The 25,093-nt window shown below is 36.1% G+C and overlaps 1 protein-coding gene across 4 annotated transcripts; it reads left to right on the top strand.

The window, feature by feature from the left end:
* The first annotated feature begins 264 nt into the window (after positions 1-264).
* On the top strand, positions 265-24,340 carry LOC131078453 (transcription initiation factor IIA large subunit). Of its 4 annotated transcripts, none has more exons than XM_058016161.2 (10): positions 265-632; positions 7,645-7,806; positions 8,044-8,196; positions 8,430-8,484; positions 8,651-8,709; positions 13,740-13,868; positions 22,971-23,151; positions 23,262-23,422; positions 23,517-23,603; positions 23,684-24,340. In XM_058016161.2, exons 1-10 carry the CDS (start codon positions 522-524, stop codon positions 23,705-23,707), a joined length of 1,122 nt encoding a protein of 373 aa, XP_057872144.2. In that variant the 5' UTR covers positions 265-521; the 3' UTR covers positions 23,708-24,340. The 4 variants fall into 4 exon arrangements, with proteins under 4 accessions (XP_057872144.2, XP_057872146.2, XP_057872147.2 ...); XM_058016163.2 differs by having other exon boundaries at positions 23,262-23,430; XM_058016164.2 differs by having other exon boundaries at positions 266-632; positions 23,262-23,430; positions 23,520-23,603.
* The last annotated feature ends 753 nt before the right edge of the window (positions 24,341-25,093 follow it).

The raw sequence follows: 25,093 nt of genomic DNA, 5'->3' as shown, positions 1-25,093 counted from the left end.
AAATCCACTCAAACCCTGGTTCCAAAAGACAAGAAGCGTGTACCCCAATCAAGCGCTACCACCAACTATTTATTTAAAAAAAATATAGAAGCTAGGTATAAATACTTCCACAAAGAAACAAAAGGTGTGGGTGTATAAATATCTGCACACTATAAAAAAAACCCCTTGAATTATGCTATCGGCCCCGAGTGTGGGGCACGTGCCACGTCATAATTAGCGGATATAAATTTAGGGCATGTGACCCAATGTCGCCTCTGGGTCTTCCTTTAAAAGGATGCAAACGTATTTATATTCATTCTTAATTCCCATATAATCTCTCTCTCTCTCTACCCTCTTCTCCTTATGACCCCCTATCTTTCTACTCAATTCATTTCTCATTTCATCCTCTGTTCCCTTCACTCGCTGCTTACAGGATTCTGGAAACCCTAAAAACCCTAATTGGAAGCCATTGCCGTGTGAAAAGCCCTTGTTAGAGGACATTGCTGTGGAAAGGTTGAATAAGGGAAAACAAATCTGGTGAAATGACGACTTCCACCGTGTATGTGAACGTGGTGGAAGATGTTGTCAAAAAATTGCGAGATCAATTCCGAAGTGAGGGAGTTGATGACAGTGTTCTTACTGAAGTGCAAGAGGTTTGTTCTTTTCTTCTCGCTTTACACTGGGAAATCAAATAAATTTTGTTTTGTCTGTACCTGGTTTGTTTTGATTTCTCTTTCCCAAGGGAATAGATGTCCGTGGTTGTTTTGGTCTTAGCTGGTTTGTTTTGATTTTTTCTTTCTTGATTTTGTAAAATTTTAGTGCTGGGTAAAATTTTTCCTAGATACTACGATTGGGATATACTGCATCCCACACACACACTCATAGCTAGTTGGATACGATTTTAATAGTTTACCATGTTACGGGGGCTTCTGAGCAAGGGGTTGTGCCATGGAAGCTCGGATGGTTTATTGACTTGAGCACATTCTGGCTGACATTGTTTTTCGTTAGTTGTAGTTCATCCGAACTTAAGTTTAATCGCTTACACGCTCTACCTAAATGTTTACCCAAACATTAGCTGGGAATTATGCAACCGGGTCTTTGCCACGCAAGCCCCAGATTAAATCCCGCAAAACATTTTAATGTGTAATATTGGGTAGTAAAACACGTCAAATTCTGATTGCAGAGGGGATTTCCCTCGGTGGTTCCATCAACGTCACCGCTGAACGTAACACTGGGACCCCAGTTCCAGCTTTATAGACTTACCAATTAACAGTGAATTGAAGCAACAGAACTTTTGTTACAAAAGCTACATAAAATTGAGTAATACAAGTGGTACTCCTCTCTTGTCGAATTTATGCCAATTCTAATTCCAAACCACAGTTTCTTTCATAATCTTGATTTGGTCACACACTTGATTAGTCTAAATCCAGCTGCCAGATCTTTAGTCTGGCCGTGTTGGAGGAAAACGTTGATTATTACAAGTTGGGTCAAAATTGGCACGGCCATTTGTAAGTTGTATGTACTGGTTTTTCATGGGTTTAAAACACAATATGATATTTGAGAATTGCTAGCTTGACTATCTAAAAAGGAAGTGGAGTTAAAAGAAAACATCTTAAACCAAATATGTCAATTTTAAATGCTTTGAAAAACAATGAATTTAGGGAAATCACCTATTAAATCCTTACAGAGTATAAAGAAAATATAATTTTCACTTAAGCTTTTCTTTAATTTAGTAGCAAGAGGAAATATTCTCTTCTTTTGTCAGTAATCGTTTTCCCATTTATTGATAAAGAGGTTTAAAATACAACACTATCATATAGAAACAAACATTAACAGAGATGAGCTTAAAGGAACCGAACTTGAGAAACATAGAAGATAAGAGACAATCTTCAAGAAATTGAAGTAGTCTAACCCATGTAGCCCATGACTCTAAGTAATCAAAGTTTAAAAGACTAAACATTGAAAATAAAGATGGTAATACAGCTAAGTAGCCAGTTCAGGTTCAGTTGGTGGGTGCAACAATTTGTTTTTTTGGGTTGGGTTTGTATGTACAAAAAAAAATATAAAAATCGTTAATATATTATATCCGTATTCTCATTACATGCAAAGTGTTTATATTTAAATGGTAAACCATAAAAGGTTTTTCCTTAATAAGTAAATACGTAACAAATTCTTTAAAAATAAAACATTATCACAAATTTATTAATTTAATAATAGTCGTAGGATATTTATCTTTTAGAACTTCACAATTTATCATATGGTACATTTTTAATCAATAGAACAGAGTTACCCGGGGATGCGTCCCCGACCTGAAAACCCTCGTCCCCGTCCCGGGGACATTTCGGGGACTTGGGGACGGCCAGGGGATGTTTCCCCCATCCCCAAATTGCCTTGTATTTTGAGGGGACGTCCCCGAAACGGGGGGATGCCTGCCCTAGCTCTGGGGGACGTCCGTACGTCCCGGGGACGGCTGGGACGTCCCCAATCCGTCCCCCATATCTAAGGCCATTAAAAAATATTAAAAAAATAAATAAAGTTGTATTTTCAATTTTTAAAATTTTTTTTCTACTATAGGCCCCTTATTAATTCAAATTGTTATTAAAAATAAAAAAATTAAAAGATAACTTTAATTTAATTCATAATTTTGACAATGAAACTATATGGCAGCAGTGTAGCCTTTGGGCATTTTGACACAGAGATTAGAAAATCGCCCAAAAATCGCCAAACTCGGCGAGTTAATAGAAAAATAACACCCAACGCTTTTATTAAAGAATAAGTTTTTTTGGCCTCGCAGGGCGATGCCCCTTGACCCCACCTTGGGGGCGCTGCCCCCAAACCCCTGTTGAAAAATATGGGGGGAAACTGCGTCGATAGAAGTAGGGAAAATTTAACCGCTTTGTTTTGACATTTTGTATGTTATTTCTTTAATATCTATTATGATATGCATATTGACAATGTGAATGAATTGAAATTCTGATTTATGAATGCATAATTGCATATTGTCTATTGAGTATTAACAATGTTGTATGTTCAGAATTTACATTCTAAAATGTCTTCAACTTTTCATAGTATCATGCACATGCTATATCCATGTTTTATTGTTTTCATATGAATATAATGTATGTATGCATGCTTTATCCATGTTTTCATATGAACATTTAGAATTTTGAAATTTTCTTATATATTTTAAATTTTTCCTATATTTTATATAGCCGTCCCCAAATTTGGCAAAAAAATTTGCCGTCCCGGAAACGCGTCCCGCCGTCCCCTGCAATCCCCGTCCCCGTCCCCGTCCCGGAAACTCGGGGTAACATTGCAATAGAATGATTGAAAGAAAGATTAATTGATAGGATTTTATTATTTTTGTATTCTGCTGAAACAAAAATTGTTGAAAAATGGGGGGCACTGGGTGGGCAAAGTTCTGAAAACAGCAGATGATGGGTGATGGAGGATGAAAGTGAATGATCTCCTTGTATGACTGATATGCTCAGCTGAGAAAGGACACCGTAGTGATGATGGAGGACGACAGTGAATGATATTTTTTGCATGTAGGTTAATGATGATTCATCTTCAATGAATAACAGAAGCTTACCACAAATATGCTGTCATATTCACAGTCAAAGTCATCATAAAAAAATGAACCCAAAAAAATTTAAAATTAGTGTTTTTTTCATGTGAGTTTGTGATGGATCTAGCTGGATTCATTTAAGTTCTTCCCGGGTTTGTTCAGGATGAACCTGCCATTTTTTTCTCTACGCGTTGTGCAGATCCACAGATATTCCAGCCCCAAATTTGGTCTGGGTATGAACTGGTTTCAGATCTGGGTATGGCCGGGGTGGCTTGGTACTTTAGTTATACTGGTTCCAGATTTGGGTCATGATCTAACATGTGTCAAGATTCAAGAATTATTCAACAATCCAGAAGACTTGAGTTGCCGTTATTTTGAGTTTTAGTTATACACCTACATTGTTTTTACACTGAGTTGTGTAATGCCACTCTTATGCTAAGCTTTAGTGCATTGACACCAGCAGGATCACGTGATTACCTCGTGTATATTGGTGAGCATCACTAAATGTTATGGTGCAAGAAGTTTTCCTTAGATTGTAGGATGTGCTGCTTGGTTTGAATAATTATTCTGATTTATATCTTTAGAATTTCTTGACAAAATGTAGTGCAAGTTTTGAATAAATTAGATAAGCTGTAGCTGTAAGCTAATTCAAAAATATTTGAAGTGATCCTCTGGCTTATGTGAAGTTTGACTTAATGTTATTGAGATCTGTATAAGTGCATGTGAATAAATGGAATTTTTTGACTTTGTTGCATTAAGGAGCACGATTCCATTTGTTAGAAACCCACTATGACATGTGTTCGGTTTCACAGTGAGAGAGTTAGTATAGATCATTGCCCTAACAAAAAAACAAAGTTGCAATTTGTGAGAGCAATCTTGTTTGGCAGTATTGAACCTTGCATATGTATATAGGAATGAACTAGGAACTCTCAATAGAGTACGAATCCTGCAGCTGCTGAAAAGATTGTTTCATGGAGTTATACTGAATGTGCCAATATAAATAAATTATCATTTTTTCTTCCTAGCAGTAAATCAATTTAGATGTGGATTGTTTTTATTATATGAACTGAGAGACTTCTCATGACCCTGACACACAAAACAGGCTGCATTTTGGTGCAATTTACAATAATCAAGGATAGGCACATTTTCAGACATCAAAAAGCTTATTCTTATGTTTCCTAGCATCTTGTGGTGTATTTTATACCATTTTCTGCCGTGCCTCTTGCTATATCCTGCCACACAACACTAATGTTCTGAAGCATGTATTTCTGACTACTAGTACCTTATGACACAGTGTTTGAAAAATGGTGCCCCCTACTATCCCAGTCTCCCATATATGAGATGTATTTCGTCTCCAGTGACTGTAAGTTTTATCAACTTGTATTTGATAACATGAATTGTATTAGAGAAAAAGTTTGTGATTTACATTATTGAAAAGAAAATTTAAAATTTAACTCTCATGTATTAATACTGAGAACCTTATAGAATTGAAACATAATTTTCTAATGTCAGCATAAAGGTAGGTACAGTTTGAATTTCTTTATTCATGTTTCTCCAAGGTCACCAGGAGATGGGGGTACTTGGAGACTCCGGAGACTGGCACCAGTATCGGTACGGCTTATTTTAAAAAATAGGAGACGAGGTACTTGGAGATGCTTTTTTTTAATATAATTTAATAATTTCCAGAAAATATCATGACGTAGAACTTTGAAAACAAACAGTGTTAAAGTTTAATATTTTTTTTGAAATTGAATAAAAATTGAAAATAGAATTGCTTATACTGCTGGCAATGCCTAGACAATAAAATGGCAATGCTCAAGGAAAAAAATAATGAACAATGAACGTGCATCCTGCATCTGTCCCGTGTCTAAGAAAAGTTGGTCTTTTTTGGCATAAAACAACACCAAGCGAACATTTTGTCAAGCTTTTTACGTACATTTCCTCTTTTCCTGTCAGGAGATGCCTCAGTTGGAGTGGGAAATGGCAGGAGACGACAAAATTCTTCTTGCTGAGTGCCCAGACATTTTGTCGAGTCTCTGGGAATGTCTTTGGTACCAAAGATGCATCTCCGTCTCCGAGACGCGTCTTGTGGGGTTGGACACCAAGCGAACATTTTGTCAAAGCTTTTTTCGTACATTTCCTCTTTTCTCGTTAGGAGATGCCTCAGTTGGAGTGGGAAATGGCAGGAGACGACAAAATTCTTCTTGCTGAGTGCCCAGACATTTTGTTGAGTCTCTGGGAATGTCTTTGGTACCAAAGATGCATCTCCGTCTTCGAGACGCGTCTTGGGGGGTTGGAGACGCGTCTCTTGGTTACGTAGTATTTCTCCCATCTAATGCATGATGCTTCATGTGAGAAAATATTCAAAAATAGATGCATTAGGAAAGATTGGTAGAAATTTTCCTCCAAATTGAAGGGACATGTTTAAGGAAAGAGAGAACACTAATCATGTCTTTTCTTGATCAATCATCATCATAAAAATATATAGAATATGCTATAATAGAAGTAGAAAAGGTGAAGAATTTTGTGGTGATGGACCAGATTGTAATGATTGATTTATTATTCTATAGAAAAAGATAGTCAATTGCAAAAGTTGCTTTTGTTGCAAGGTGTGCGCCCTTGGTCTCCTTGTGCTGTGCAGCGCATCGCTTGGTTTTGTGACATGGCTTAACTGCCTCCTGTGGATTCCATAAGTCTAGTGGTTGTATCGGGTATTAACAGGTCGATTTTTTGGTGCAACGGCAACCGTACTTCTAACAAGTGGTATCAAAGCTTGGGTCATAGGTTCAAACCCCCGCGCTTGCGTTGGGGGGGATTGTTGCAAGGTGTGTGCCCTTGGTTTCCTTGTGCTATGTAGCGCATCGCTTGGGTTTGTGACATGGCGTAACCACCTCCTGTGGATTTTATAAGTCTAGTGGTTGTATCGGGCATTAACAGGTCGATCTTTTGGTGCAACGACAACCGTACTTCTAACAGTTCTATTAAATATTTTGGGAAAACATTTAATCATATTTGGCTTGCTGCTATGCAAAGATTCTAAAAAACAAAATTGAGCATGTGGTGGCTAAATTTCAGAAACTTAGCCATCTGTTTTTCTTTGTGGGTCAAGGGCTTTCTTGCATGATACCCTTGAAGATTGCTATGATGTTTCAATTTTTGACTGCTTACTAAATGCTTGTATTCTATTTCGATTATTTATTGTAGAAAATGATAGGGACAAATCTAGCCATCAACAAGGGGTTTCATGTAGTTGAAGGGTAGATTATTCCTCTATTCAGACCAAAATCCAGTATGCTTGTGAGCATGAAGTTTGTGTGCTTGTATAGAGTAATGAGTAAACTTGACATGTATTTGAGATTTCAGTACTCATCCAAATTTCCAAGAGAGATATCAAGACATTAAATCAATCATGTGAGAATAAAAAAAAATTTATCATGATTTTTGCTTTGGATGGTTCAATCATCAAATTTTTGTTATACTAAATGTGTCAAAATAACCCATGCAGGCTTTCACATATGTAGGATTTGAAACTTCTTCTTGAAGCTAATTTTAATCACTATGAAATTAGTTCATATAACATTATTTAAACAATATGCCATCCAAGAGGAAAGCCTATTTAACAGCAGTGATAATCCATGGTTATCGAGATTAATAATTGTGGGAATTGTCAAGCTTAATTGAATAAGCATTACACGTTATGTATCAGACTGGAATCCTCCATCCATTGGGAGATTGAGGACTTCAAAGATGTAAAATGGATAATTCTAAATTTTAGAAGAGAAAATGCATAGTTCTCAAGCTTGTGTGTTTTACATATAAGACATATTTTTAATTTAACCTGTTTGGTTGTTGTGCATTGATTGGATAGCATGTGGAATATAAAAGCTTATTAGACACTTTGTAAATTGATGACATGACATTTTTAAATGCCAATGTGAATTTTGTGAAGTAAATCTGTGGTGGGATATTCTTAAACTATACATGTATCAACTTATGTTTTGAATTTCTGAAGAAAGCTTGAGTAAACATTTAAAAAACTGATCTATGGGTGTGTATTATGTACATGCTAATATCTTACTCTAAATGTAATCTGCTAGCTATGGGAATTAAAATTGATGCAAAATGGAGCAGTACTTGAAAGGCCAGCTAATCCTCATGCCAGAGGAGCCAATGTTCCTACACCAGTGCATGATCTTAATGTGCCATACGAAGCGACAGAAGAATATGAAACCCCTACAGCAGAGATGCTTTTTCCGCCGGTATGTTCAGATTCTATTGATCAAGTTTCCTATGTTCAATTCCTTAGCTGATTTTTATTATGTGTACTGTAGCTTGCAATGGTTTTTCAATGTTACATAAATATGCTTCTATGGTACGATAAGTTGCTAAAGCAGCCTGTATGCAGACCAGCTGATGGTATGCTAAATATGATTTTAATATTTCATTTGATTAATAAAAGTTCTTATCTTTGTCAATTTCTTACTATTCTTTTACAGACACCTCTGGAGACCCCTATGCAGACACCATTGCCAGGAATTCAAGAGCCAGTTGTGTATCAATATATGCCTCAAGGTCCAAGTGATTATACAACTGTGCCTGAACCAGGAGTGGCAGGGGAGATGAAGTTGGGAAGGCCTGCTCCTTATATGGTAAGAGCTTGTATGTTATTTATGCTCATGCATGTATCTATGTTTTAAATTTTTAATGTAGGCACAGTCTTTTTGATTGCTTTTGCATGGGCATTTGTTTTGTCCAGTGCTACATCTATTTGTAAGTGACATGTTTGGCTATAAACTTAACAATTCTGTTAAATAGATAATTGTAATCTTTTATCTTGGTGCTTATTTCATTTTATTGAACCCATTTGCTTATATGACTACAGCAACAGCCTTCTGCTTGGATGAATCAAAGGCCACTTGGTGTAGATGTCAATATTGGTGAGTACTAATTATTGGAATGCCTTATCTGGGTTTATTAGAAACTCTCATTATATTGGAGTATATGTTTTTTAATATTTATATATCAAACTAAGATGATATTTGTGATATTCAATCTCTTAATATGATTAAACGCCAAAAAATTTGTCTGTTTGTGGTACATCAGCTTATGAGGAAGGTAGGGATGAAGATGATGCAGGAATCAGTCAGCCACCAATGACAAAGGTACATTGTTGGCTCTGACCATGTTTTATCACTATCATGGCTTCTGTGGTGTCACTTCAGCATCTGATTTGAAGCATATATCTATGACAGGACTTAAACAAAATACTATGTGTATCATCTTATAGAGCATGATAAGATAGTTTGAGCATTGGTTGATCTTGGTTTTACTTTGCCTTTTTTTTCTCCTATGGGTATGCAACTACTACATATGGCAATCAGGTGAATTTCTAAATGTTCTTTACTAGGCTACAGTTTAGTTGAATTCTAATTTGTATGGCCATGAAAAAATCCTTACAGAGAAATTAATTTGGTGGTTAAATGGACCACTGAAATTACCTATAGGCAATGGATCATGCATACTTCTTTTATATCCATCTTAGTAATAGGAATTGAGAGAACATTACTAAAGTTCCAATTAAATGATATAGTGGATTTTTCCTTAAATTCCATTCTCATATCGTGAACCTAAAATGCCTTTGCATTTAGGGGTCAAGGTTATTAATGTATTAACCCATTCAGAATCTAGATTATGCAGTTCATGAAGCACAACGTGAATCCATACTATTGTATTTATTACGGTGTTTATATGCCTTATATTTGCATAAGGGCTTGTCTGTAATTGCATGATTTATGTCTGTTTCAATAAATTAGATACATGTCTTTAAATTGATTATTTATGTATTTAATGTACAAGGTCTTGAAATCCAATGTACATTTTGCAGACATAGATATTACCCAACAGTTATTTGTGCTTTATTACGTGGTTATGGCCAAACTACCAGGCTTCACTACTGAAAATAGAATTGAGATGCAATTAGCTAATGCATCTTCTCTGGTATCAGATTGAAATGCAACCGTAGATGTTAATGCTATATTATTTTGTGCACAATGCAGAAATTCTTGTATTAGCAGAGCTACAAATGCTGTAACAATTTTCTATACTACTACAAATAGCATAGGTACTTGCCAACAAACTGAAAGTTGCATCCACGTAAGAGACACCAAGAGTTCTCTATAGAAACCCTGTGTGAGAAAAGCTTGAACATATAAAGTATATGCTTTATCCCTTCAATCTTCTTTGCTACTACAATGCATACAGAGATGGAAATTCTCTTTGGAGCATGGAAAGTAGACAGTCTCAACCCTCTGGAAATGTTATTGAATGTTGTGGATGTTGCATACACTTTGGCCATTCAGCTTTTGACCATTTCAGTCTTGTCTACTAGTTTCCTGGCTCTGCTGTTGTTTTTTCCTTCACCTTTCTGAGTTTTAAAGCAACATATGAAGAGTGTTTCCTTTGGTTGAGGTTGAATTTTTGCTGGTTGTAGGTTCATTTCTGTTCATTGCTAGACAAATTCTTCTGTTCAACTTGCAAAAGCAGTTTGATTGGCCAAATTGGCAAAATTTTCTGTGTTTTGTTGACTGACATTTTGATTGAAAAGAGGAAATACAACAATGCTGAAAAGAAATGCCTAGAAGTTACATAAAATCCCTTTAAAAAAGGATGTCTAAGGGGATGCCTATAAGTTTCTTTTAAAAAACATATAAAAAACTAAAAATATGAATTAGAATAACCTTCACTAGTTATCTTAGTTCTAAATTATTATTTTTAATTAAATGTTTGCAGCACAAAATAATCCGTGTTATAGAAAATCTGTCCATAAGCACCAGATTAAATTTAAACACAACATTTAAAAATTTCAAACAAGTGCTTTGCATGTAATAAATAAAAAAATTATATTTTATGCTTTTAAAGACAAAAAGTCCATTCCCCAAGAAGTTACTTCTCTCAGCAATTCATGGACACGAGTGATTAAAAGACAAAAAAGTGTGAAATTTTAAGCCTTCACAGCATGTCTCAAACTTATAGCATTGGTGACATCAATGCATTCAGAGATGAGAGTCCTTTTGAGGAATTGTTGGCCTGAGAAGACACTAAACATACAAAATTACAAATTTCTATGGATAGAAACTTTGACCCCACACAGACACAATTCATGAATCTACATAGATACATCTCATGAACTTCCCTGCAATAACATAGTTGCTTTCTGAGAAGGAAGCCCAGGAATTTCGAACACAGGAGCAAGTTCTTTAATTAATTTCTCAGTCAACGACTTTTGATAGTGTGCAGAAAAAATTTCTTGAGTAGATGCAAGAATTGTCTCTAAGTTTAATTACAATAGCATACGCAGTTTAGAGTAGACATATGTTGATTTTTATGGGTTTTAGCATTGGTGTGTGTCTTTAAAATTTTCAATTGAACAAGGATATTTATTTTATTCAAATATTCTGACAGCTTTAACTTTTAGTTTCAACTGCAGTACTTCATAAAATATTTAGTATAATTTTTTTGAAACAGGCACATGCCATCTTATACCTTTTGGGTTGTTCTATGTTTTCCTTGTTTATGTAGAATGCATGTCTATATCTATTTGGAGACACCAATGCTTTTTTCACATATATATCATAGTGAATAGTGACTAGTGACTAGTATAATAATGTTAATCTAGCAGAAAATCATTTTGAGATGTCCCTTCATGTCCTTCAAAGGTGCCTTGTTTCTTATACCATGTAGCTCATTCTTGCGCATTTTTTACTATTGAGTTCGTACTTGCTCTTTTTGAATCTATGATTTTTGTCATGGATCCTGTAGAAGAGCACTCATATAAGTAGTACCATTCATTAGGAAGAATCTGAAGTTTGTTACAAGATGAAAAGTCTTGCATTTATTGGTTCATAGTGTACTTAAGCTGAATATTTTTTAGAAAGTAGGTGGCTTTTGTTTTATAATGAATTTATTTATCAATGCCATTCAAGAAGATTAAGGTCCAATAAAATTCAGCATCATATAAATAATGACTACATAATATAAGCAGGCTTACTGTGCCATAAACTTTTAAGGCAAACACATTCCTTACTTGTTAATTTTTTGCTCATTAAGAATCAAAATGAAGATTTGGTAATGTCAGGGTTCATGTCTTTTTCCATGCCATTCGTCAGATTAAAAATGAAAGTATCTTGAAAGGTTTTAATGGCTGTGGCAAATGCCATCATACTTCCTCCTTAAATAACGCATTATTCAGTGCCAACAGTACACTTGTAATCATTGTAATATTTCTAGTCTTCTAGACATTGCACCCTAATAGTAAAATGCAGTTTCTGTATAGATCTTGGAAGCAACTTGTTCTAACTGAATGCTGTAGTAATCTGTTAAAAGTATCAATGATGAATCTATCCTCTACTGTTCATCATAAGCCATGCATAAAGATCATTAATCCCAGTTTTAAGTAATAACATGCTTAAACTATTATACTTTTTTTTTTGATTGGTGACATGGATTTTTAGCCTGGTCCAATCGTCAGGTGAGGCCACAAACCGGGGGGCCTCATCCCCGAATTCATATCTGAGGTATAAACACCTCTATGCATTAGTCCTATCAGCTTGTCCTATCTGTATTCCATCCCCTTATATCTCCCGCTCCTTATCACTCCATTACATCTCCTTATATCTCCCGCACCTTATCACTCCATTCCATCTCCTTATATCTCCCCACTCCTTATCTCTCCACGCCAGCACTCCTTATGCCTCCCCTCCTTATCACTCCACATGTCTTTGTTCTATCTCAGTCTCCACTGACAGGTCTGGGTCGTCGAAGAAATTTGGGTATTAACACCCCTGCGCACAATCACCACGTCCGAACTGAGTGCCACCACAACTGAACTGACAGGCCTGCCGAAGAAACCACCAAGCGTTGGTATAAACACCGATGCAGCATGAAATGGCGACGATGGTCAAGCCATTTGACCAGCTTTACCAACACCAGCACCAACCGCCATCAATCATGCACCCGCCTGAACGAAGGATGGCCTGCAAGGAATCGAACACACGACCAGCCGCAACACGGATTGCAACTACCGTTGCACTGCGGGGTTAACCCCCAAAGGGTTTATGGTAACCAGTGAGAAACAAACCGGAGTTGATGCGTAGCACCGGGATTATTAGCCTTCACACCAACTTCGCTACTCATGCACCCTTAAACATAATATAAAAACTATTATACTTTGGATAGAATTAAGAGCATGCTAAATTACTATTAGTTAAAAAATATAATTGATTTTTATCAGACTCGATAATTCTGATTTTATAAGATATTTTCATGATTTATAGTAATTTTATGACTTATCTCTTTTATGCTAGCAATAGTTAGTAGTAGTTTTGGGTGATTATTTTTATATTACTCATGCTTATTTCTATCATACTTTCCTTTCATTCCATATCATTTATTTAATTATTTACCCTTCACAGGCACAATATTGGTGTTTTAGTTTTCTTTTACATCCCTTAAAGTCATCTTGACCCTATCTCAATACCCATTTGGCCTAGAGTGAAAGTAATAACATGGAACCTTGTCTTTTTGCTTGATGTGCGTTCTGTACACCAAACATTAGGCCTTAGATTTAGATTATTTATGATGTATCATGTCTCAATCAAAAGCACAGGCTAGGTAGTAATGTTTTATTTAGGGACCATAGTTTGTACAGTGTTTTTGGATTTCTTGATTTCTTGTCCAAGCCAGTGCAATTTCCAATTCTGATAAATTCAATATTTGTGGATTGCAGGCTTTTTATTTATAATAATAAAGAACAATCTAAACCATCATTTGTTTCTTTGTGGGAAAGGTGATGGTGCCGAAAAGTCATTCAGTGCATGTCCTACAAAAAAGACAATAATGTGTCCAATGCAATGTAAAGAACAAAACAGAAGTTGTGTTTAAAGAATGGAAAGTTATGTCTCAAGTAATTGAAGTTGAGGATTTTGTCTGTGTTTGAATACTTAACTTTGTTTTTAAGAATTCAAGGAACAATTTTCTGCTATCTGTGGTATTGCTACATTTATCTAAAATATGTGTGCAGACATGTAATGATATATGACAACTAAGAATTGTGAAATGTGGTCATATCATGCTGTGGATACGGATGACAAGTTGTGTTCATGCTGCTCTAAAAAATTACCCTCGATGTACTCAGGACTTTTTTACATTGTCTGCTGGAAAGAGAAAACGAGAGGATTTCAATTCAAGTTATATCCCCGGGGGCTATATTCCGCAGCAGGATGGAGCAGGGGATTTTATTTCGGAGATTGTACAGGAAAATGAGGTTTTTCTCTCCCTTCTTTTATCACACAGCTTTGTAAGCAAAGTTGATTCTTTTTTGTGTGGATGTTACTATATTTTTTCTAACTGGTGTTATGTTTCTTTAATGAATGCAAAAGAAAAAACATTTTACATTCACACCATGGAGCAGTAAAGTATTATCTTAGGTTTTATGTGTATTAATTTGGACTTAATTTATATAACTTATGATTTTAGAAATCAGTATTCTGTGTTTTCATCTTTTTTCTGCAATATTGTTCATAATGGCATATAGATGGGGAGGTCAGAGACTAGAGATTAGAAAACAGTTTGCTGGCTTGTACAACTTTCTTTTACGTCAACTTCTGGGTTTAATGTCCTTATAATATATCGGGGGATATCACATATCTCAGTGATTTTTATGCAGATATTGGATTTCCTAGCCCTAACAATCTGTTTATTGTCTGGACAAATATTGGAAGAAACTCATCCAAAATATGCTATATGCTGTTTACATTCAAACTACATTTGGTTCTTATTGACAAATTATCTTAAAATTATGGAATAGATTTTCATGATTAGCTGTGGTTTCTAAGTATTTTTCTTTTTCCATTTATGATATGTTTGTTTACCTGTTGATTTGAGTTTTAATGAACACCAACATTCTATTAAATGAAATTACTACAGCAGGATGTTAGTGGTTTTTATTGTAGTATAATTTTTCAGTGTTCCACAGAGATGCGTCCCCCCCAAAAAACCCGCGTCCTCTTTAGGGGGATGTTTTCAAGACTTGGGGACTTGGGGGAAACGTCCCCCCACAGCACCACCACTTCCACCACTTCTGCCACCTCTGTTGGGGATGCCTCTGGGTTGCTTGATATATGGCACATGCCATTACATACTGATTGCAACCTTTAACTTCATGAAAACTAGTTGGCCTTTCATTGGGCATTCACGGAGATGTTATATTGCAGATTTTGCCTTGAAGATTTCAATTGACCTCTATTTTTATATCAGCACTGTTCCCCCACCACCGCTCCGCTGCCATCCCTTCACCGTTGACAAATTTATGCCCTTGGTCCCCCCGTCCCCCAAATCCATCCCCATGTCCCCTCGTCCCCTGTCAGGAAACTCTGTGAAACATTTTAATTTTTCAATCTGTTTCTCATGATATGTTCCTTTTTTCTTGTGCTGTTAGCATCCATGACTTTTTCTTGATTTGAATCCAAGCATGACATGTGAAATATGTACTTGCTAGCATCATCAATATATCCAAATCTAAGAAGATACATATTCAACTGCATAGCAACCAAAATCTTTTGGGGAAAATATTGGCAAACCAAATGATTCAGATTTCTTTTCAAAAATTCCAGATTTTATTAGGAAAAAATTGGATTTCCAAAAAATGGAGAAATATGTAAAAAAGAAAAGAGAAAAACCTGCGGATTTTAAAATTAAAGACATTTTAATAGCACAGAGATACACAGAGCAAATTAAAATGAGAGTTTAGACCATAAATTGTGGAATATAGGTTTTTCCATTTTTTCTTTTGCTTTGTGTAGCCTTTTTTATTTATTCAGTATTACTACTTATAACTTGGTTCAAACGATATTTAATAAAAAATGGTCTTCAAATCAATTTTGTTCTCTTTCCTGGAGACATTGAAAAAGCAAGAGGGAATTGTTTAAAAATGTTCAAATGCCAATTGTAATGGAAAAATGTCATAAACCTTGAAGGACATTAAAAATTGCGGTAAAGGTGGGAAGCCACCAAATTTGTAGTTTTTGTATAAATCTTAGTTGAAAAAATTGGTTGACCCTATTGGTGCACAAAGTTGCAGGTCTGAAATCCCTAAAGCTAGATTTTCTTTTGAGTGGTAGGGGTGTCAAACTTAGCACAAAGACCTCAAACTTATAATCAGGTCGGGCAACAATGGACCATTTTACTAAGGTGAGTAATGCCTTCTTTAACTTTTTCCTCTGCTAGACCATGGGGGGGGGCTTCCCTAAAGTGCTACTTCTAGATGCAATTGCAAAAGATGAATATGTGCCTTGCCACAATCCAGACCCAATGCATGGTACGCCCTTATTTAGTTTGTCACTTTGTATTTGTGTGCCGGTTTACAACATGCAATGTTTTGCACTTGTATAAAGCAGATGAACTACCACATGAAGAATCTAAGGATGTGATTTGTGAGAGCCTCTAATTCTGTCATGCACATCTATATGTGGCAGTGAGTAAAACTTATTACAACACAAATTGAAAGGGATGTTTAGATTTTTTTGTTTTGAGTGTGTTGGACTGATGGAAGGTTGAGAAAATGGTAGATGGGTGTCTATATCCAGTTGGGCAAACAAAGTTAGGAAATCTCAAAGAATCTAATTGCTAGGATCCACCTGCAATACCTTAACCAGGATATTGTTGAAGACTACACCTTCATTTCGTACACATAAGCTGTAAGAAGATGAATGAATTTGCAGATAATTAAAATAATCTTAGTAATCCATGAACAATCCCATACACTTTTATATTTTCCTTAAAAGATACCTTACAAAAGCTTTGTGAGGGTTTTAGACTTTTAGTCATTTGGCTGGCTAACTAATCAGAAATAACACCTAGAAGTGCACACATTACACATGGAGACATTCAAATAATATTGGATCAACTCACATTTGGTTCGTTTTTCTGGCATTACAATGTTTCATTACACATTTGGGATGAAACCTAGATCTTTTCAATGCAAAAAATGTTGTGAAATACTCTATAGGATACTAACTTTAGTAGTGTGGAAGTTTCTTCTCGTTCTTTTTTTCCCCTTCTTTGAATGATGAAAATTTGACACTATGTATATCAACAGCTCAATCATGGGACCTTGGGAGAAGAAACATGTTGTCTAGGCTACAGAGGTCTTCCATGGCAACATCATCATCTTCAATGCCTTCGTGTAGAAATTGTGTAGAAATTGCCTCTTTGGGATGTGCAAAGGATCAGAAATCTTTTTCCTTTTGATTGTAGACATCCTAAACATTAATGTGTTGCTCGGTTTTTGGTGTATAGGACAAGGTGGAGCCCATGAAATGTGCTGAAATGGTTGTCTAGAGATGTTGTGAGGACCATCGGGGCATGAAACTTCAACCACAATATTAATGACTATATGGGTGTTTTCATCTACCATCATTGAGATTGTGTGTAAACTTGTTGAGACAAATAGTTGTTTTTTGAGTGGGAATACCCCTTTTTGGTAGCTGCAGCATCAAATCTAGTTATTAATGGTGATTTCTGATTTGGGTTGTGCAAGAGTGTAGGTGGAAGAGAACAATGCAAAGCTTGAGAGTTTCAGAGTTCAAGGCTTGAGGATACCCCACAACCCATACCATTGTCAGGGATTAGGAATTAGGACTATGGAATGCTTCATGCTCAACGAAAAATGGATAAGACTATCCTTGCATCACCGACATTAAAAAGATAATGAAGGAAATTATTAGGGAGAGAGTGTGGGGGTATTGAGGAACTCATCCCTCAAGTCATGCAAGGAAAGGTAGATTTGAACTCACTATGATGATAAGGTAATACGATGAGAAGTTTTGGGAATCAAGAGTTGGGGATGTTTTATAATTCATGCCACTTTAAAGGTATTCCTACATCTTTGACTCTCTTAAAATATGTAGAAGTTGGTGTTGGAAGTTGGAGATTGGGTATTTTGAGGAAAAGGTATTCAAGTAAATGGATCATCAAAACTTTGTACTTGTGTAAGAATAAAAAAGTTGGGGTTTGAATGAAAGACATGTTGGTAAGTGAAAGTTTGAAAAATCAACAAAGGCAAGGGTAAATGTGGAGTTGGGAGGAAAGGCATACCAGGAAGGGAAACTCCAAATTTTTTGACATGTTGCCCATAGTTTAAAAAGTGACAAAAACATTCCACACTTGAATTTTCATAGATATTTTGCTATGCATCCCACCTTAAAAGACCTCTCAACCAGATGACAATCAGCATATTTCGTTTGCTATTTCTGTGCTATCTGAATATTATCCTTAAGTGCCTTGAGGATATTTTGATTCTTTTAGCCCACTCGAGATTTTGGAGCTCTAGAATAAGAAAAAACCAAGACTACAAATGTAGAAGCTTAATAACCATACAAAGCTTGAGAAAGGGGTCATACCTATTCTCATATGACATGTAGGTGTTGTAAGAGAATTCTGCCAAATGTAACCACCTTGCCCAATGCTTTTTGCTGCCTTTGAATGGCTGGATGAAGATTGAACAAGAATATTTTTGATTCATTGACATTTATTTAGTTGTTGATTTGGGTACGGATATGGATTTTCGGGTATGACAATTTTTTTCACTTGGGTACGAGTATAGGTACGTCCGTACACATTTTAGTTGTCAATTTGGGTATGGATACAGATTTGTGGGTATGACAATTTTTTTCCCTTGGGTATGGGTATAGGTACGTCTGCACAGATACACATATAGACACACACACATACGCGCATGCGCACGTGCACACACAAATACTGTATCTTTGATTGTGGCCTTAACTTTGAATATGTAGAGATTTGCAATAGGGGATATGTATTTTGTAGATTTTGTGATCATAATTCATTGTTGGTTTAACACTTGGTTAGACGTATAGTTTGATGGGAGTATGGGGGCAATCTCCCCAGTGGGGTCAAGGGGTAGTTCCCCTTGTAGGGGTCTAGGGGTAGTGCCCCTCGCGACATGCTCCTTGTCGCGATACAAGGTGTGGTTAAGGGGTGGATCCCTTACTACCAAGCCCAAATTAGCACCTTCAAAACCACACAAACCTTCATGGCAAATACCTTTTACATATTTATTTGTAAATCTATTTGGCGTGTCATAAACCAAACAAGTTTTAAAAGACCGACAAAGGAAACATTTCATTTTTTTTTTTTTGCACGGGAATTGTCTAGGGTTTGGCTTGGGTTCGTCGTGGGTGCCTGGGTTCTCTATGGGTTTAGTTCTATAGAGAACCCAGGACGAACCCAGGTGCGAACCCGGACTTCATCGGGACTCGGATCAGACTAGTTGTTGATTGTGGGCTTGAACACAAGAACCCATTATCCTTGATATGCATTTTAAGAGTAAATTTAATGGTTCTTGCCTTTGATGGTGTGTCATTGAGTCATTTGTAGATGCCTTTCAACAACTTAGTTCTATGAACAACTTGAATAATATGCCCTAAAGCTTCATCCATTATTATGAAAGGGAAAGGAGACAAAGGTTTCACTTGTCCTGAACCTAAGAGAAAAGAAGCCTTTCAGATTTCCATTTACCAAGATTGACTACCTTGGACTAGGGATGCATTAGAAAATCCACCTCAACCACTTTGTACCAATGTTCCATGGGGATGCATCGTTTGCCAAAACCCCAAGTTTTTGGTATGGGGATGTCTTAGGGCCTTGGGGACTTGGAGGAAATGTCTCCTCCCGCTGCCCCGACCATCTCAGGGATGCCTAGGTGTATCCCACAGCTATATGGCCAAAAACAATTTTTTTAAATCATTGTTTTTGGATCACTGTGTACAAGGCCGAACCCTAATGGCCTATTGGTCCCACCCAAAGCCCACAAACTCTATAAAATATTCTCCTATCCTATTTTCAACTCACAAAAACAAATCAACAAGAAGCTGATAGTGTGAGTGTGAGTGAGAGTGTAAGTGCAAGGTGAAAGAGAGAGTGAAGTCCAAGAGGGTTTAGGAGGAGCAGAAAAGTAGTGACACCAAGTTTTAAGCATTTTTCAACCAAGAGGTAGGATTCTATTACTGGCTCTTTATATTTGTTTAATTAGTTTCATGATTTATGTTTATAGAATCCATACACACCAATGCATATTGTCATCATGTTGATGTATTGTCATTTATGTTGATGGAATCCATAGACATGACTGCATATTGTCATCAACACTGAAAAAATCATATACCAATTTGCAAATTTCAAATTTAAATTTTAAATTCAATGGTTATTATTAGTTTAGTTTTGAATTTTGAATTTTGCATTTTTTTTAATTATACAACAAGAAGCTGTCATATTTTTCTTTCTTATTTTTTTAAAGTTTTACAATTTACTTTTATATGCTCAAATACTTTATTCTGTCAAACTAGGATTATAATTTTTGTGTATCTCTTGCTTTTGCACTTCGTGCTACCTGAAGCAAGAAAACAAAAGTAAAATCCTTGGTTGACAAAGTTTAAGAAAATATTTATTTTATTTGTGGATCCTCTATTTTTGCATTTTGTGCGACATGAAAAAAAACAAAAAGAAAATTGTGTCTCAATCCTTTGCATTTTGCATAGTTTGAATTTTAATTTAAAAATTTTTAACTTACAAATTACAATTTTATATTGTTTATCATAGTGTCACTATGGGTTCTCATGGCATGAGTGGGGATGAAGTTGAATTTGAGCCTCAAGAAATCGAAGATGATCGAATTGAATTTGATTGTGCACCTGGTCATGATGAAAATGCAGAAAGAGTGGGGTGATCATGAAACCCATACCATTAGCTCCATTGCTAGTGCTAAAATGAATTGCCCTTTTGAAGTATTCGCAAAATTTGTCAGTGTTTCCTTTGATCCTTAATCTCCTCTAACTTTTGTAAGCTCTAATTTTAGGGCAGCATTATTAGAGTTAATGCCCAATTCCTTCATATCTGAGGAAAAGTTCTAGAAGTATGGGAGACCTTGGCAGAAAAGTGAAACTGTCTAGGTGGTGAAGACAATGCAGCACATCTGCTTTTGTCTATAAGAGGTGAGGTTCTACTTCTACTACTTTGCAGAGGCCAACGCATATGCCAGTTTCTTTTACTTCAAGGGTAGTAGAGGTTAGGGGAAACACAAGATTACAAGTGATGCTCCTAATCCACTAGCAAAATTATTCAATGAGCAATTGAAGGATGAGGCAGATGATGATATTGGCAAATTCTTCTTTGCCAATGGCATTTTATTCCTTGTGGCTTGGTCTCCTTATTATAAGGAGGTGATGGTGAAGGTAGCAAGGGCATGACCATCATATACGCACTAGGGGAAACAAAATTGAGGACCACAATCTTGGATAAGAACTACTCCAAGTTAAATATGTTACGGAGAAAATGAAGGAATGCTAGGTGACAAGTGGATACAGTATGGTCATGGATGGGTGGATGAACATTAGACATTGTCCGCTCGTCAATACCATGGTTACATGTTCAAAGGGCCTTTATTTTGGTAAGGCAATTGATTGTTTAGGACATCACAAGGATGTGGATTTTCAATTTTAGATCCTCAAAGATGTTGTATAGGAGGTTGGGCCAAAAGATGTGGGACAAGTTGTCACATATGTGGCCTATGTGTGCAAAGATGTAGAGAAGTTAATTGAGACAGCCTATAAACATATTTTGTGGACTCCTTGTTGTGTGCATGCTATGATCTTGCACTCAATGACATGGGAAAGATTGATTGGATCAAAGCAATGGTCAATGATGCTAGGAATGTGCAGATATTTTTGTAACCACCATAATTAATATGCATTCTTCGTGATCTTCTCTAAGAAGGAATTCTCAAAACATGTTGAGACTAGATATGCATTCTATTTCATTATTTTTTGTAGGATGCTTGAGTTGCAAGAGGCATTGCAACTAATGGTTATGACAGTAGAATGGAATTGGTAGCTTGAGTCCAAGACAGAGCAATGGAAGAGAATGAAGGTTGTAGTGAAGGGTGATGTTTTCTGAGGTAATGCAAAATATATTGTCTCCATCATTACTCCAGTCTTCTAGGTGATTAGATATGGGAATGCCAATGCATCTATCCCTGGAGAGGTGTAGAGTGCATTGATTCTATGCTAGACCAAATGAAAGCTGTCGTGTGAGAGAAGGAACCCACATTAGCATTCTACAATGAGCACATTCAATTAATCATTCATCAGAGATGGGAGAAGCTCACCACTCTCTTGCACTTGGCTGCCTAGGCATTGAACCCCATGTGGTATGTGCAAGGGCCTGACAAAGTTACACTCATTTAGAATGTTGAGGTCAATGCAGAGTTCATGAAGGCCATCCAAAAGATGTATGATCTTGTAGGGGCCGGGATCATTTGTACTAAGTGGACAAAATTTGCCACTCTTGGGGGTTATTTTGAGGAGGCCAACATGGATAGGGCAACCATGGCACAAGAGGACCCAATCCTGTGGTGGATACAAATTTTTTGACTACCTCTTTAGTCATTCGTTTACTATTTCAGGTTTCTTTTTCTTCTATTGCTGAGAGGAAGTGGTCTACTTATATATCTTCATCCACTCTTTAAAGAGGAATAGGCTCATCTCTAGGAGAGTACAGAAACTTGGGATGTAGAGCTAGAGGAGTAAGCATAGATTGATGTGGATGCTACACAGACATGGCTGATTGGTAGGAAAAAGTAAATATTATATTTTTAAAAACTAGAGAAAATTTGATTGTGTTATTTCAAGTAAAATATAGTGCATAGAGATTAGAAATAAACATGATACAAAAAAAGTAGGATTTTATTTTTATACAAGTTGGTTATGTAAAAAAATACCCGATTGGTCTTAAAATAGTAGGCAGGTGCTACTACCATCAATGATCAAACACAACAAAATTTCAACTGAAATTTAGAAAATTTAAGAATGCTTTAGCCTTAACCCTAATAATTAAATTTCCAGTCTTTCTGTGGTTTTATTTTTCTTTTCCTTGGTGAAAATGAGCCCCCAAAAGTTAAGGTTCACAAAATAAATTGAGAATCACTTTTTGAGAAAAATCAGGTAATGCCATGGGAAATGAGTTATGTTGGTATTACTTGGTGTTAATCACAAGTTTTGGGAGTATAATGCTAGTATTGTTAAACTGAATCCTTTCTGAAATCGACAATCAAATTCAGACACAATTTACAATGCAAGTCAAAGAGGAGAACAAAGACTTCGCGTGAACTGGTGCAAGATGTTTTGCTTTCTCTTGTTTGCAGGCTATCCTTTCCTCTTACTACAAAATGGCTCTAGATCCCTTGTTTTTAAATACTTGGTACTAATTTTTGCTGTCGTTGTGTGGTACACAGATAAATTTACCTGTTTTGCAAAGCTATTCCTCACTGTTCTTTGATTCGTTTTGGTTTCAGATACATCTTGATACAGGTCTGTCAAATGAAAGGCTCAAGGCCCAGACAAGAAATAAGGCGGATCTTGTCATAGACTCTATTATTAAATCAAAGTGCACTTCTCAAAAAATTTCTCAGGTTGATGGTACTGACGAAAATGCTGATGATGCAAATGAGAACTACAATGCATCAGCAGACCAGGGTGAGGCCAAAGTGCAATGGATTTATGATTTCAGGATGCCAGAATCTTATATAGAATTTATTTTCATTGAACTTGCAATATATGATGGGCTTCTCTGTGATGTCGAGCAGATCCTCTTGACATAAATGACGCTCTCAAGGAAGTTAAAGCTGAAGCAAATGATGATGATGAACCACCGCTAAACGAGGATGATGATGATGAAATAGATGAACTTGATCAGGGAGGGGAGGAACCAAGCACTAGTCATTTAGTACTTGCTCAGTTTGAGAAGGTAATGATGTAAGTTACCTGTTTAAGATTGTCATTTGTGTAAGGTAAATGAGGTAGGTTACCAGAAAATTACTTCTATTTGTGTTCTATTTTAGCAGGTTACAAGAACTAAAAGCAAATGGAAGTGTACACTGAAGGATGGAATAATGCATTTGAACAACAAGGACATTCTTTTTGCCAAGGTATATTGTTTGATCAGTTTTGCTCATGAATATGCTTAAGATTTATCTTGCTGCTTATTGTCAGTTGCGTATGGACACAGGCAAATGGCGAGTTTGAGTTTTGAGCTGTCTCATTTGAAGGCTTCAATGGCTCGTTTGGCAACCACTCACCATGCACATAAGACTTTCTACTGGTTGCTTAATATATTTGTGCTCTTTGTCCAAATGGATTCATAATTCTTTGAGAAATAAATTTGAAAACTCAAAATTTGGAATCCTGGTACATTGGTAACATGTAAGCTATTATAAGTGGGTTGATTTGAGGACCAATGTTAAAATTCTATATAGAGGTTAGTTCAAGGACAAATGCCTCGTGACAGTTAAAAAACATTTATTTGGATTATCTTATTGCTTTTAGTGCAAAGTCATCTGAAGCTTGCCTCCGAGGAGGTTTTACTGGATCCATTGTATAAATAGGTTGGCGGCATAACACATTACAAATTTTGTCTCTCTGTGAGATGGTGAGATGTCATCATGTTCAAAGAAAGATTTGATTCTCTCCTTTTTAGTGATGTGTAAGCTTACAAGGATACTTTGATCTTCACGGCCTAAAATACTTCATTACAGACGTACTCATTATATCAGCTTTTTCTAAAAAGAAATTAAGCAGGAGGAAGTTTATGGTGGAGCCCATTAGTTGTCCAACAAGTGACTGCTATTTGCATGAATAATTAAATGCATTGTTATGTAGTGTTGAAGTTGTGGTTGTATCTTTGGAGCATAAAAAACATGTTCAATGGGTAGTGCACATTACTCTCAGTAAGTAGGATAGTTATGTTTTCAAATATTTTTTTCTTGAAAAAGTTTTTTTGTGCAAAATTTTGGTTTACCGGAAGCAAATATTGTGTTCATTCTTCTGGAAAATTTGCCAACAGGTTGGTGTGCCTTGCATTATGAAGGTGCTAGTAATTATCTAATGTAATCTTACTCTTCTGTCAGTGCTCTTCTGTCAGTGCTGTTTAGGAATGAACATCCAACGACATTTTTCATCAGCCAAAATGAAGTTTGCCATTGCAACATATTTCTCCATCTATTAGGTGGCCTTAAAAGTTGTATGTATTTTCATTGGGCTTTGTATCTCAAATGGTTTTTTCAGTTCATCAATAAAAACGAGATTGTGCCATCATGTATATTTAAACCCCCATTATATAATGATAGAACTGCACATGCAAACACTTCAACTGAACATTTTAATTCCCAAGCCCGTCTCAAAGCAAAAGAATAATATTTGTAGTCGTGTTATGTTAACTGTACTCAAGTCAATGGACGATTCTTTGCTGACGGCTTTACTCGATATCTGTTTTCCTTTTGTTTTGTAATGTAGCATAAAACAGTGTAACGCAGTTGGATTGGCAAGAAACAAGTAGCTTTCAGCGCATGGACTACCGATGAGCAAGTGGTTTTAAATGCGCATTGTTGAGTTGAAGTTCAAACGTTACATTAAGTACCAT

The sequence above is a fragment of the Cryptomeria japonica genome, chromosome 8, assembly GCF_030272615.1.
Source record: "Cryptomeria japonica chromosome 8, Sugi_1.0, whole genome shotgun sequence".
NCBI lineage: Eukaryota > Viridiplantae > Streptophyta > Pinopsida > Cupressales > Cupressaceae > Cryptomeria > Cryptomeria japonica.
This window is presented reverse-complemented; position numbering and strand designations above follow the sequence as displayed.

Coding starts and splice junctions, on each gene's coding strand:
- LOC131078453 (XM_058016161.2), top strand. CDS start 522: ATGACGACTTCCACCGTGTATGTGAACGTGGTGGAAGATGTTGTCAAA. Junction 23,423..23,516: donor TACTTGCTCAGTTTGAGAAG/GTAATGATGTAA, acceptor GTTCTATTTTAG/CAGGTTACAAGAACTAAAAG. Junction 23,604..23,683: donor AGGACATTCTTTTTGCCAAG/GTATATTGTTTG, acceptor GTATGGACACAG/GCAAATGGCGAGTTTGAGTT.